General features: G+C 49.0%; 1 protein-coding gene across 14 annotated transcripts in view; it reads right to left on the reverse strand.

Annotated features, from left to right (window-relative positions):
• The window catches only part of KYNU (kynureninase), a 461407-nt gene that overhangs the window by 49140 nt on the left and 398875 nt on the right, over positions 1-13392 (reverse strand). For all 14 annotated transcript variants that reach the window (XM_033945496.1, XM_033945497.1, XM_033945483.1 and 11 more), the window contains 2 exons: positions 4708-4806; positions 2497-2570 (listed from right to left, as the gene is read on the reverse strand). In XM_033945496.1, the coding sequence (XP_033801387.1) occupies positions 2497-2570; positions 4708-4806 (173 nt within the window). The remainder of the gene's footprint in view (positions 1-2496; positions 2571-4707; positions 4807-13392) is intronic.

Below are 13392 nucleotides of genomic sequence, written 5' to 3' on the forward strand. Positions count from 1 at the left end.
ACTTCTCTTCCGCTGTCCTCTAGCCCCTCTCCCTTCCTAACCCACTCTTCCCTGATTGGCCCTCCTCACTGCCCCTAACCACATCTATCCTGGCCTGCCCTTCGCCTTTCCCTAATCCTTTCTTCCAAACCCCCCCATCCCACCCCGCAACGGCTTCGGCCGATTTGGCGGCGCTCCTCCTTAAACAGGATGGGAGCTTGTTTTTAGTTATTCTTTCATCTTCAAATTAATAGAATTCTGGAATGCTTTACCACTTACATTAAGAAGTTTACGTTCCTTCGTTCTATTCTGGAAAGCCTTGAAAACCTTCTTGTTTGATAAACACTTTGGAAACTAACCACTCTAGTTTATTTTTCCTTTTATTATGTTTATTTATTACAATACTGTTAACCGAGTCAAGCTCTTTCTGGTTGATAACCCAGTCTATAAAATTAAGTTTTAGTAACTGGAAAATATTTTCAAGAGTGATGATGTGGAGGAACTGATAGAAATCTTGGTGAATCTGGAAGACACACTAAGCCAAACTGACAAGGTAAAAAGTGATAAATCACCTGGTCTCAGACATAAAATTGCTGACCTGTTAGTGATCTATAATCTGTTGCTAAAATTATCTATAGTACCTAAAGATTGGAGAGTGGCCAATGATACACTGATATTTTAAAAGGGATCCAGGGAAGGTCTGGGAAATTATTGACTGGTAAGCCTGACTTCAGTGCCAGACAAAATGGTGGAAATAATTATAAAAAATAAAATTGTGGAACACGCAGAGAAACATGATTTAATGGGACAGAGTCAGCATGGGTTCAGCCGAGGGAGATCTTGCTTCACCAATTTGCTTGATTTCTTTGAAGGTGTGAATAAATATGTAGATAAAGGTGACGTGGAGGGGCATAATCGAAAGGGACGTCTAAGTCCATTTACGTCCATCTCGCAAGTCATCCAAAGTTAAAAAGAGCTTAAGATACACTTTCGAAAGATACGTCCAACTTTTTTTTTGTTTCGAAAATTGTCTAATTATACATCCTGCCGATCTGATCATCCAAGTCACTAAATCGTCCATCTTTATACCACATTTTTGTCCAACTTTCTGTCCAAGTCCAAAACGCTTAGAACAAGTCCTGTTGCAAAGTGATGAACTGCACACCCAGACATGGAACCTAAACAGTGGGGCACTGCTATGAACTTCACAAAAAGGGTGCCATAGCTTCTCCTCCCTACAGCTCCCTTATACGTTACGGTGAGCCCCCAAAACCACCTCCACAATCCCCTAGACCCACTTATCTACCACCCCAATAGCCCTTGTGGCTGCAGGAGCCACTTATATGCCAGTACAAAAGGGTTTTGGGGGTGTATAGGGGAGTGCACATGTTTCAATATCAATGCAGTGATTACAGGGGCTTATGGGCATGGGGGTCCACCTCTCTATGGGTCTCTAACCTACCCCCAAGATGGTTTAAGACGCCTCTGTTCAGCATGACTAGGCTTTCCTATGTCAGGCGGCCAGGTGATGATGGTCTGGAGGCTAAATTTTAAAGTTGTGATTAAAATTTTTATAAGGGTGGGGGGGGTCGTTGGTCACTGGGGTAGTGTGTGGGGGTCTGTTTTATGTGTTTGCAGTGCTTATCTGGTGACTTTAGTTGGGTTTTTTGACTTAGACCATGTTTTACATGGTCTAAGTCACAACGTCCAAGTTCCATCGATCGTGGGCTGTATAACTTTCGGTTATATATGCTGTACGACTAAGTCTAAGCCAGCCCACGTCCCGCCCAACTCACGCCCTCGACACGCCTCCTGAAAAGCCCCGTTTAGCTTTGGTCATTCAGCGGCACTATGAAGGCCTAGGTCATTTAGAAATATATCCAAAACCCATTTTTGAGAAATGCTCATCCAAGTGCCGACTTAGGACGATTTTTGGACGTTTTTCTCTTTCGATTATGAACCCCATAGTGTATCTAAAAAAGTTAGGGCTCTTCAGCTTGGAAAAGAGATGGCTGAGAGGAGATATGATTGATGTCTACAAAATCCTGAGTAAAGTAGAACGGGTACAAGTGGATCAATTTTTCACTCTGTCATAAATTCCAAAGACTACAGGGAAATACTTTTAAAACCAATAGGAAAAAATATTTTTTCACTCAGAGAATAATTAAACTCTGGAATGCATTGCCAGATGTTGTGGTATGAGTGGATAGCGTAGCTGGTTTTAAGAAAGGGTTGGGCAATTTCCTGGAATAAAAGTCCATAGTCTGTTATTGAGAAAGACATGGGGGAAGCCATTGCTTGCACTGGATTGGTAGCATGGAATGTTGCTACTCTTTGGGTTTTGGCCAGGTACTAGTGACCTGGATTGGCCACCGTGAGGCTAAATGGACCATTGATCTGACCCAGTAAGGCTATTCTTATGTTCACATACTCTGCTTTTGGTACCATTTCAATTAGTGGGTCACATATACATTATGATCTACATTGAAACTGTAGCATATATACATCTCTACTTACACTGGCTTTATTTTATGAGTATGTTTCTCATGAATAAAAGCGCCAGCTAATCCACCTGCTCCAGAGTTCAGATACTGTAATTAGAAGAAAATGTAAAATGTTACAACACTGATCCAGAAAACATGATCTGACCATACTAATTTTAGGGGAATAATGACTTTAACTGCAATTGGTAGGAAATTTATCCTAGTTACATTCCAAAGATTTGCTTTATAACAGGAAACCTAAGTGAGAAATCTATAAAATTATCTAATCTATAAAGACAACATAGGTGCCTATGTTCTGTTATAATTTATGTTTCCAGAACCTGTCTCAGTAATGTAAAGATGCCAATGTACAATTCATACCTTCTCTGAATAAGGCATAAATATGTATGCTTACTTTATCTTCAAATTATACAATGCATAGCATTAAGATGCCATTTTTAGAATGGTCCATAGTCAGAATATTGACTTTTATATGCATATGTCTACACATATATGCATACATGCCAGTTTTCTGGTCAGTTACATATGTTATTGGTGCCTACAGCAAATGTGGGCACCCTCTTTATAGAATTAGCCCCAAATGAATGTAGGGAGGAGAGATGTTGGATTGTTTGGGGCAGATAGTCATTTAAAATTGAATTCCCAATTGTATGATTTTTTTTAGATGGAATAGATGGTAGAGGAATCAGTGGCAAGACAGACCAGGAGCTTCTCCAAAGTCCACTTCCTGTTGTCAATGTCTGCACTGATGTGCAGTAGAAATCTGCAGATCATCTGACTGGTCAAACAGCTGATCTGAGTTATAGATCACATTACTGAGACAGACACTCGGAGAAGGAAAAACAAATTAAATAAGTATTGTGCTTGCGGCAACATCAGATATGCTCTCCTCTTGTCAGAAAGGATTGGACCAACTGGAGGAGGAAGTAGACCAGAGATTATTAGGGGCTCATTTTCAAAGCACTTAGCCACACAAAGTACCATAGGTTTCTATGGCATTCTGTTTAAGTGCTTTGAAAATGAGACATATATATTGGGGGGAGGGAGCAAATGTTTTCATAATGGTTCCTGGTATGGTGCAACACTCCGGAACACTTATCAAACACTCTGGAATCTCTCCAGCTCCTTGGTGTGATCCTAGTTCTTCAACCATACACACTTGGGATCACTTTTAATAAGAAAATGTATTAGGGAACTTCTCTCTCTCAATAGGGATCTCACCAGGATTCTCACTTGAATCCTTTCGCAGCTGCTTAGACAGTGGCATAGTATAGGGGGGGGTGGTCCACCCCGGGCGTGGTCTTTCTCAGGGTGCCGAAACCCCTCCTCCTCTCTTGCCCCCCCTTCCCACTCCTCCCCCTGCTACTCACGCCCACCCCCAATCCCCCATACCTTTTTAAATTCTGCTCCGAAGCCCACGCAGGCAGTAAGTTCTTCATGGCTAGCACCAAAGTTAAAAAGGTACAGGAAACGGGCACAAAGGGGAAGGAGGAGGCACCAATCACCCTCGCTATGCCACTGTGCTTAGATCAGGGGTGGGCAACTCCGGTCCTTGAGGGCCGGAATCCAGTCGGGTTTTCAGGATTTCCCCAATGAATATGAATGAGATCTATTTGCATGCACTGCTTTCAATGCATATTCATTGGGGAAAGCCTGAAAACCCGACTGGATTCCGGCCCACCCCTGGCTTAGATGCTATATATACCCTGTCTTGAATCCCGGGAACTCCAACCCCAAGTTCTGAAGAAGTTCAGCACTAGAGAGATCAGAACTTTGTGCACTCTGACTTTTATAATGATTTCAAATACCCTGGAGTTTAAATTACACACTACATCTTCCTGGTATCTCCTATGTTCCCCAGGGGGAGATAGGATGCTAGTAAGAGACTTGTAGACCACCTATAGGCTTAGCTATTCCATTGCAGCATAGCAGCTGTTGAATTGATACTGAATAAACTGAGAATTTTTGGAGGCCATGATACTGTTTAATTGAAATGGCAAAACAGGTATAGCAGTGTACAAGCTCGTACAGCTTCAGATGTCAATAGACGTTAGCTTGCCTACACATGTTTTAAAATATCCTTTCTACTTGATGTTCAAAAGGACTAAAGCAAATGAATTGGAGCAAATACTACAATGAGAAAAATATAATACATGAAAGAAAAATAAGTATGCTAATATTAAATTTAAAAAAATGTATGAAATAAAATATTTTATTAGAATACCTTATATGAACACCAACAGGCAAAATCCACTCCCCAGTCATGTAAGCAAAGTTCTACATTGCCAGCAGCATGAGCAAGATCAAAACCAACAAAGCAGCCCTAAAGAAGGAAAAGGAATTTGGTTAATTACAATAATCTTTGGACCCTATGGTGTGAATTTTTAATAAACACTGAGATAACTATTTTGTATTATTAGTAGTATTTAGTGATTCGATATAGCCATTGTATCATTTCTTCTACCAGAATCTCCCCAACCCTGAGGTGTCCTGTCTGTCTATTCAAATTAGATTGTAAGCTCTTCTGAGCAGGGACTGTCTATTGAAGGTTAATTGTACAGTGCTGTGTACGCCTTTCAGCGCTATAGAAATGATAAAAAGATCTAGGCCAGGGGTGTCAAAGTCCCTCCTCGAGGGCCACGATCCTGTCGGGTTTTCAGGATTCCCCCAGTGAATATGCATGAGATCTATTTGCATGCGCTGCTTTCAATGCATATTCATTGGGGAAATCCTGAAAACCCGACCGGATCACAGCCCTCAAGGAGGGACTTTGACACATGTGATCTAGGCAATTAACATTGAGTATATAAAACACAAGCAACAGAACTGTTTTTTTACTAAAATATGCTAAAGGTTTTTGCACATAATGAAGCATTAATTGCTAAAGTTAGGATGAATCAAATGTGAAACTTCTGGAGTAGTGGTATACCTCAATTAGGAAAAATCAGTTCATTAAAGCTTCTTAAAGATTTTGGTGTGCACAAAATCAATTTAATATGTATTAACTTACAAACAGATATGCATGCAATTGATAAGCATAAATATAAAATTAATAGAGATGAAACAATATGCTACATCATTAGGGATTAAATTTCATTTAAGATATCCCTATAAATGTAGGATCTTTTTTGATCAGAATTCCTATGTTTTTTATGAGCCCTTTTAACATAATGTAATATAGGAAGATGAACCACTAATATATATGTTCTTTTTTTCCTTTTAGATATATCACTCCCTCTGATATTTTGAATTGTCTCCCCAAAATGAGGACTGCCTAAGACAGGGGTAGGCAATTCCGGTCCTCGAGAGCCAGAGCCAGGTCAGGTTTTCAGGATATCCACAATAAATATGCAGGAGATAGATTTGCATTTCAAGGAGGCAGTGCAAGCAAATCCATCTCATACATATTCATTGTGGATATCCTGAAAACCTGGCCTGGCTCCAACTCTCGAGAACCGGAATTGCCTACCCCTGGCCGAAGAGTTTGAGTATTGTTTAATTAAGTGGTTCCCAACCCTGTCCTGGAGGACCACCAGGCCAGTCGGGTTTTCAGGATAGCCCTAATGAATATGCATGAGCGAGATCAGCATGTAATGAAGGTACCAGGCAGATGTTTTCATGTGGCAAAGACTCTGTTTTCCATATACAGTATTCATTTTGTTTGATAAATAATGGAGGATCCAATTTAAATGTGCAACTGTAATAACAGCGGGACCTGGAGTGACCCGCCTCTATATAACACATTACCCCCTTTCCAACCTACCTTTTACCTATCTCAAAGAGACAAGACACTTTGTTGGTAAGACCTGGCCGCAGCCCTGTTTATTGAATATTAACATATTCAGATAACATTTTAACATAAATCAATATATAAATTAACAGCCATAAATAAGCATTAACAATAACCCATAACAATGGTATCACCATTGTGACCTTGATCCCGAGCTACCATTAGATGTAATAGGCCCCCGACCCCGCTGTCTAAGCAAGGGTCCGAGGGGTGGCATGTCCCACACATGCCCCATTATCCCGGGTCATCCGACCCACCAGGCACAGCTCCCAGCCGGCCCACCGCTCATCCCTTGATGAGCCCATTAGCCAGTAGCTCGGGATACCGCCACCCTGACTTCCTTACACACCCCAAAACTAGAGGGCGGGCGGGCGGGAAAGCTGTTTCGGAGGACCCAAACTGTTCAGGTCCTCCGCGAGCCTTGCTTTTTAACCCCTCCCTCCCCCACAGTTCCTTTCGGCCGCGACAGCCAATGCTCTTCCTTCCGAGGGACCGCCCCCCTTTGGGCACGCTACCCCAACCCCTCCTTCGGCCTTACTAGTCCGATGGGCGATCCTGCGGGCCACCCAGCCCTGCGTTAAGTTCGCCCATCGAGACTAGCTCTCGGGCTTTTTATAACAGCGGGACCTGGAGTGACCCGCCTCTATATAACACATTACCCCCTTTCCAACCTACCTTTTATCTATCTCAAAGAGACAAGACACTTTGTTGGTAAGACCTGGCCGCAGCCCTGTTTATTGAATATTAACATATTCAGATAACATTTTAACATAAATCAATATATAAATTAACAGCCATAAATAAGCATTAACAATAACCCATAACAATGGTATCACCATTGTGACCTTGATCCCGAGCTACCATTAGATGTAATAGGCCCCCGACCCCGCCGTCTAAGCAAGGGTCCGAGGGGTGGCATGTCCCACACATGCCCCATTATCCCGGGTCATCCGACCCACCAGGCACAGCTCCCAGCCGGCCCACCGCTCATCCCTTGATGAGCCCATTAGCCAGTAGCTCGGGATACCGCCACAGGCCTGTAACGCATTACAGGCCCCCCCCCAATAAAAGGAAAACAGAGCTGCGGCTAGGGTACCAACACTCGTTCGCAACAGGAGGCGAAGTCGTCCAACAGCAAATCACAACCTATATCAGATAGATGCACCCGATCCCTGTAAAATAGCCCTGAACATGACACATCCACCCAATCGTGTCTTATCTGTATACCCCCCCTGGCCTCCACCCATCGACCCACTTGCCGATTGACCTTGGCTAGCCCTCTAGTCCACCGCCGAGACGCCAGCCGGCTCGGCCGAGGAATGATATCCGACCAAACCAGCCGCGTCCCCGGGAACCAGCCCTGCGCCGCCCCCAAATCCCCAATGACAGTGTCAATCAGGTGCTTTCCACTAAGGGCATCGACATCGTTGCCCCCCAGATGTAGAAATAGTAGATCCGGATGCCGAGAATGCCGCCGAAGGTCGTTCAACAGATGTAGCAACTGGTGCCATCGCATGCCCCTTTGTCCCCACCAGGAAACGAACACTCCGCGATGCCCGAGGCCCAAGTGTTGACCGCCGGGTCGGACTATGGCACGTTCCCCAGCCCAATGGACGAAGGAGTGCCCGATAATCCAGACCGACAGGACCCGCTGCACCGCACCTGCAAAGCAAACCCCGCAAATAAGTTACCGATCGCAGTTAGTAATAAGGTTGCCGTGCAGTGCCCCCCCCCCTTCCCGTAAATAATCCCCTTGGAGCATCCCCTTATCCCTGCCCCGGACAGACCCTTCCTATCATGTCCCCCCCTAGACCAACCCTCCCGACTGGGAATCCCTACGAGCGGAACTCGTCGGTCGAATATACCCCCGATAGGCGTCCGAAGACCACCTACCCAGTCGTTGGATGACCGCTTCGGGTACCACCGCCGCAAAGGCACTTGTAGCCGCCCCGATGCGGAAGGAATGAGTGCCATAACGAGCCGGGTCCGCACCGCACTGTCCCAGAGCTAGACGCAACACCGCTAGGAACTGATACCGCGTGAGCGGGGTGCCATTCTCATGCACCAACAACGCTAAGGCCGTATGAGGACGGACCGCCATATAGGCAACCAGAGATTGGACGGGGCAAGACGTACATCCCTCCACTTGATGCAGGATTAACGTGCGCCCCCTGCCCAGCTGATCCGACTTCGAACGGGCAATGAAAACTCGCAGCGTGTTCCCCACTATACCCACCTGCCTACCCAGCAGGCCTCGCAGACCCTGCACGTCCGACAGATGGACGAGCAGCTCGCCCACACGCAGCGCTCCAAAAAAGGATAACGAGAAAGCCGCCCGAAACAGACACGTTTCAAAACCGGAGTTCGTCACCTGTGGTAGCGCCTTCACTAGCGTGACCAACAGGGCATGCGTAATCGGCAGCCGGGAGTCGGGCACTGGCGGGGTTACCCTCCCCCAGGCCGCCAACATCCTACGCGGCAGAAAACCCGCCGATGGACAAGTCCAACCGAGGGCTCTGCAGAAGAAAGCGAAGCCCGCTAGATGCCCTGCTGCCGCGCTCCGGGAATAGCCCTGTAGCTGATACGAGGCTAGGAAATCCGCTAGCAGAATCTCCGACACAGGTCCAGGAGTCCATCCCCGAGACTGAATAAATCTGGACACCAGTGCAAAACCTCGATTGTACCGGGCCCATGTAGACGGGGCTACAGATTGTTGCAGTAAGCGCCAGATCCGTTCTCTGCCAGGCTCCATAAATGCTCCGGCATCTGCAATCCCTCCATCTTCGCTGCCGGCGCCAGCTGCCGAAACTGCAAGAAGTGGAAACGAGAAAGAGCATCAGCAAGCCTGTTTTGTACCCCGGGAACGTGTCGTGCTCGTATGCAAAGGTTCAGTCGCAAGCAGCGCACGACAAGCTCGCGCATCAACGCCGTTACCCGTAGACATTTCGCCGTCTGCCGGTTGACCACCTCTACCACCCCCATATTGTCGCACCAAAACACGACTCGCCTATTCCGCAACCTGTCAGGCCACAGCTCACAAGCCACCAGCAACGGGAAAAGCTCCAGCAGAGTTATATTACGGGTAATGCCGGCCAGCTGCCAAGCCTTAGGCCAAGCTGCCGCGCACCAATCGCCCTGGAAATAGAGGCCGAATCCAACGCCGCCCGCCGCATCAGACTGCAGTTCTAGATCCAAATTAGTCACCTCGGGCTGCTGTATTGGCAGTGACCCATTGAAGCGTTCGAGAAACAGGGACCACATCCGCAAGTCCGCCCGGATTCCCGCCGAAATCCGCACGAAGTGCCTGCGGTCCCTCACTCCGGCTGTCGCTGCTGCCAAACGACGGGAAAAGGGGCGACCCATAGGTAAGACCCTGCAAGCAAAATTGAGAGACCCTAATAGAGACTGAACCAATCGCAGGGTAGGCTTGTGAGCACCCCGTACCAGTACTATTAACTCTAACAACTGCCTCACCTTGCCCTGCGGAAGCCTAGTAACCATCGCTACCGTGTCAATCTCAATCCCCAGGAACGTGAGACACGTCGTCGGCCCCTCAGATTTTTCTGCTGACAGCGGAACCCCAAATTCCGCCGCTATGCCCTCAAAAGTGGTCTTCAATAGCCCGCAATCACCTGAATCCTCTCCTCCCACGAAAAGAAAATCATCTAAATAATGAACTACCACGTCCCTCCCTGCCCGCAGAACCATAACCCAGTGCAGAAAGACACTGAACAATTCGAAAAGGGCGCAGGATATAGAGCACCCAATAGGCAAACATCTGTCATAATAGAAGGCTCCTTCAAATCTAAAACCCAATAATGGATACGAAGCCGGGTGCACTGGCAATAACCGAAACGCTGATTCAATGTCCACTTTCGCCAGTAAAGCCGCTGGGTCCACTCGACGTATGAGACAAAGTGCGCTGTCAAAGGACGCGTAGCGCACAGAACATAGGTCACGCGGAATGCCATCGTTCACCGAATGCCCCGCCGGCCTGGATAGGTTGTGTATCAATCGATATTTGCCCGGCTCTTTCTTAGGTATGATCGCCAGGGGAGACACCACCATTACCGGAAACGGTCGGTCCTGAAAAGGCCCCGCTACCCGCCCCCGTTCAAGTTCCTCAGTCAACTTCCGTCGTACCACCACCCGCAGGTGAGAAACGGAGGAAGCGTTGGCAGTCTGTGCATTAGTTAATGGCAACGCATACGGAATCGTAAAACCCTCGCTGAAACCCTTTAACAGTACGTCTGCCGCCCGTGCATCGCGATACTGATCGAGCCACGGACGCAAGACACCCACCTTCACCGGGGTGGGCAGCCTGCGGGACCCCCGCTCACTTAGCCGGGGCTGGAGACAACCCGGCTCCTTTCTTGGGGCACTTGAGGGCTGAGTGACCCTGTGCGCACAGGGAGCAAGCGTGTCGGAAACGGCAATCTGTGAAGGAGCAGACTGATTTATTAAATTGCCAGCACAGGCCCGGACCACCCCCGGCACCTGGGCCTCCGGGCGGACGAAAGGAACGCGTCCCCCCTGCCACCTGTGTGGCCGGCTTGCCCAAAGGTCCCGTGCTCGAACCTCCCGGCTTCGCCATATGGGTGAGCCAGAGATTGATGTCCTGCATACCCCAGGACATGTGCCGATTCTCCTCCATTTTGTCTCGGAATGCCTCATCATAATTCAGCCACGCCCAACCACCGAACCGCTGACAAGAATCGAGAATAGTATCGGCATACGCCAGCAACAGACCGTAATCCTGAGGGCGCTCCTGTCCCCATACACTGGCAAGCCGTAAAAACGCCCGAGTCCAGTTAAGGACGTTACGGGAAATCGCGCCTACTTTAGGTTTCCCTCCCTCTTTCTTGCTCTTCTTTTTACGACTCCGCACCCTGCCCTCCAAAAGTTTAAAAATGTCCACGCAAGCACGTCTCCGAATCTTGCGACGCAGTGACCGAGGGACTTTCTCCCAAAGCTCTGACAATGCTACGAGTGCGGGGGCACCCCGATCTGCGCCCTCACGCGCCTGATCCTCCCCATCTACCCGCCGACGCGACCCGGTAGAGGAAGACGAAGAAGAGGAAGAAGAGGTTGAAGAAGAGGAAGAGGAAGATGATGAAGAAGAATCTCTACCTCCCCGTCTCTTTTTACCCTTGCCCTTTTTCTTCCCCCTTTTTTCCCGAACACTAACCCCAGCCCCTAGGGCCATGTTACCCGTGATCCTGTCGTCTCCAGGTCTGTGTCCGCCTCCAGCCGATCCCGAAGTGGCGCCTTCCGCAGCAGCCACCATAGCTGGACGCTGCTGGTCTCGAGCATGCTCCCCGCCACCGATCTGTGGCGCTGCAGCCGTTCCTCCACTAGACAGTCCCGTTGCCGACGTCCCGGCTGTCTCACCAGGTCCCGCAGCGACGTCCTGTGGGAAGAAATCCAAACAGGGGCCAGCCGCCGGCACAGTAGGAGGGTAAGTTAATCCCGTATAACCAGCCCCAACATGAGGTCCCCCGCCACCCCCCGGCCCCCCAAGCACACCCGGGCCCCAAGGATAAGGAGTAAACGGCGGAGGTATCGGCACCCAGGGATTACTGCTCCAGGAAGCGCCCCAGGGACCTGTAGACCAAGGGGACCACCAGCCCGCTGGGCCCGCTGGCCCACTACCCCCCATTCCTGATGTAGAGGGGACTGCAGGAACAGCAGCAGACACTGGCGCACTCCCCCCCCCTGCCCGCTATCATGGGAAACGCTGGCACTGCAGCAGCCTCTCCCCCCGGCGCTCCCCCCCCCCTTGGGAGTGGGTACCTCCGGATGGGCACGCTCCGCAGCCACCGCCCCCGGATCCCCGACGACCGTGACTCTCCCGGCCGGCAAGGAACCTGCAATCTGAGCCCCCACTGTAGCTGCAACGCTCCTCCCCCTTCCAGCGGCAGGGTTCTGCCTTCTGCCCCTGCGGGTCGACCCCGCACCGCGCCCTGCTACCGGCGCCACCCCCACTACCTCCAGCGCTATAGCCACCCGTGCCGATGCACGGGAGCGCCTCGGAGGCAACTGCCTGCCCCCCCCCCGCAGCCGCACTCACCAAGAGATTATCGTCCTCGTCAAGGGAGTCGCCTGCCAGGAAGGAAATCTCCGCCGGGTCCGCGGCGGTTGCCTGTGTATGCGCCATGCTTGGCTATCGGCGAACACGTGGCAGCGACGAAAAGGTGATTTTTTTTTTTTTTTAATTTTCCTCGTCCGCTAACGCGAATCCGACCAGCAGGCAACTTCGGCGATCCGACACGAGGCAAAGAAAAGTAGGCCTCGCAGTCGAACTCGAACCCGTCCGGCAAGCTGCTTCGGAGGACCCAAACTGTTCAGGTCCTCCGCGAGCCTTGCTTTTAACCCCTCCCTCCCCCACAGTTCCTTTCGGCCGCGACAGCCAATGCTCTTCCTTCCGAGGGACCGCCCCCCTTTGGGCACGCTACCCCGACCCCTCCTTCGGCCTTACTAGTCCGATGGGCGATCCTGCGGGCCACCCAGCCCCGCGTTAAGTTCGCCCATCGAGACTAGCTCTCGGGCTTTTTATTTTCAAAAATCTATATGGCATTTTTTCTCCTTTGGTTAATTTACAAGAAATCTCTAATTTTAGGAGCTCTCAGAAATATAAACTTGGCTTTTCCACTGTTAAAGGAATAAAAACTATGGCCAGTTTTTAGCGCAGAGAGCCGCGCTGAATGGCCCGCGTTGCTCCCGACGCTTATGGGAACTCAATGAGCTTCGGGAGCAGCGCGGGCCATTCTGCGTGGCTCACTGCACTACAGCGCAGTTTGATAGAAAAGACCCATAGGCCCTCTTTCACTGAGGTGCGCTAACCGATTAGCACGCGCCAAACGTCAACGCGTGCATGTTAGTCTATGGATGCGTTAGCGTTTAGCGTGCGCTAAGTTTGCGCACTGTAGTAAAAGAGGGGGATAGTTTCTGTTCTAATCTCCTGTATAATTTTATTCATATTTTGTTAACCAAATCGAGCCCTCCTGTTGGGATAAAAAATCAAAGATTAGATTAGATCTAAAATTAAAACATTTTAACATGCACTGCAAAATGTTATTAGAGCAATTGCATGGAATAAACCTTAAACTGGGATACTAT

The sequence above is a fragment of the Geotrypetes seraphini genome, chromosome 5 (assembly GCF_902459505.1).
Source record: "Geotrypetes seraphini chromosome 5, aGeoSer1.1, whole genome shotgun sequence".
Classification (NCBI taxonomy): domain Eukaryota; kingdom Metazoa; phylum Chordata; class Amphibia; order Gymnophiona; family Dermophiidae; genus Geotrypetes; species Geotrypetes seraphini.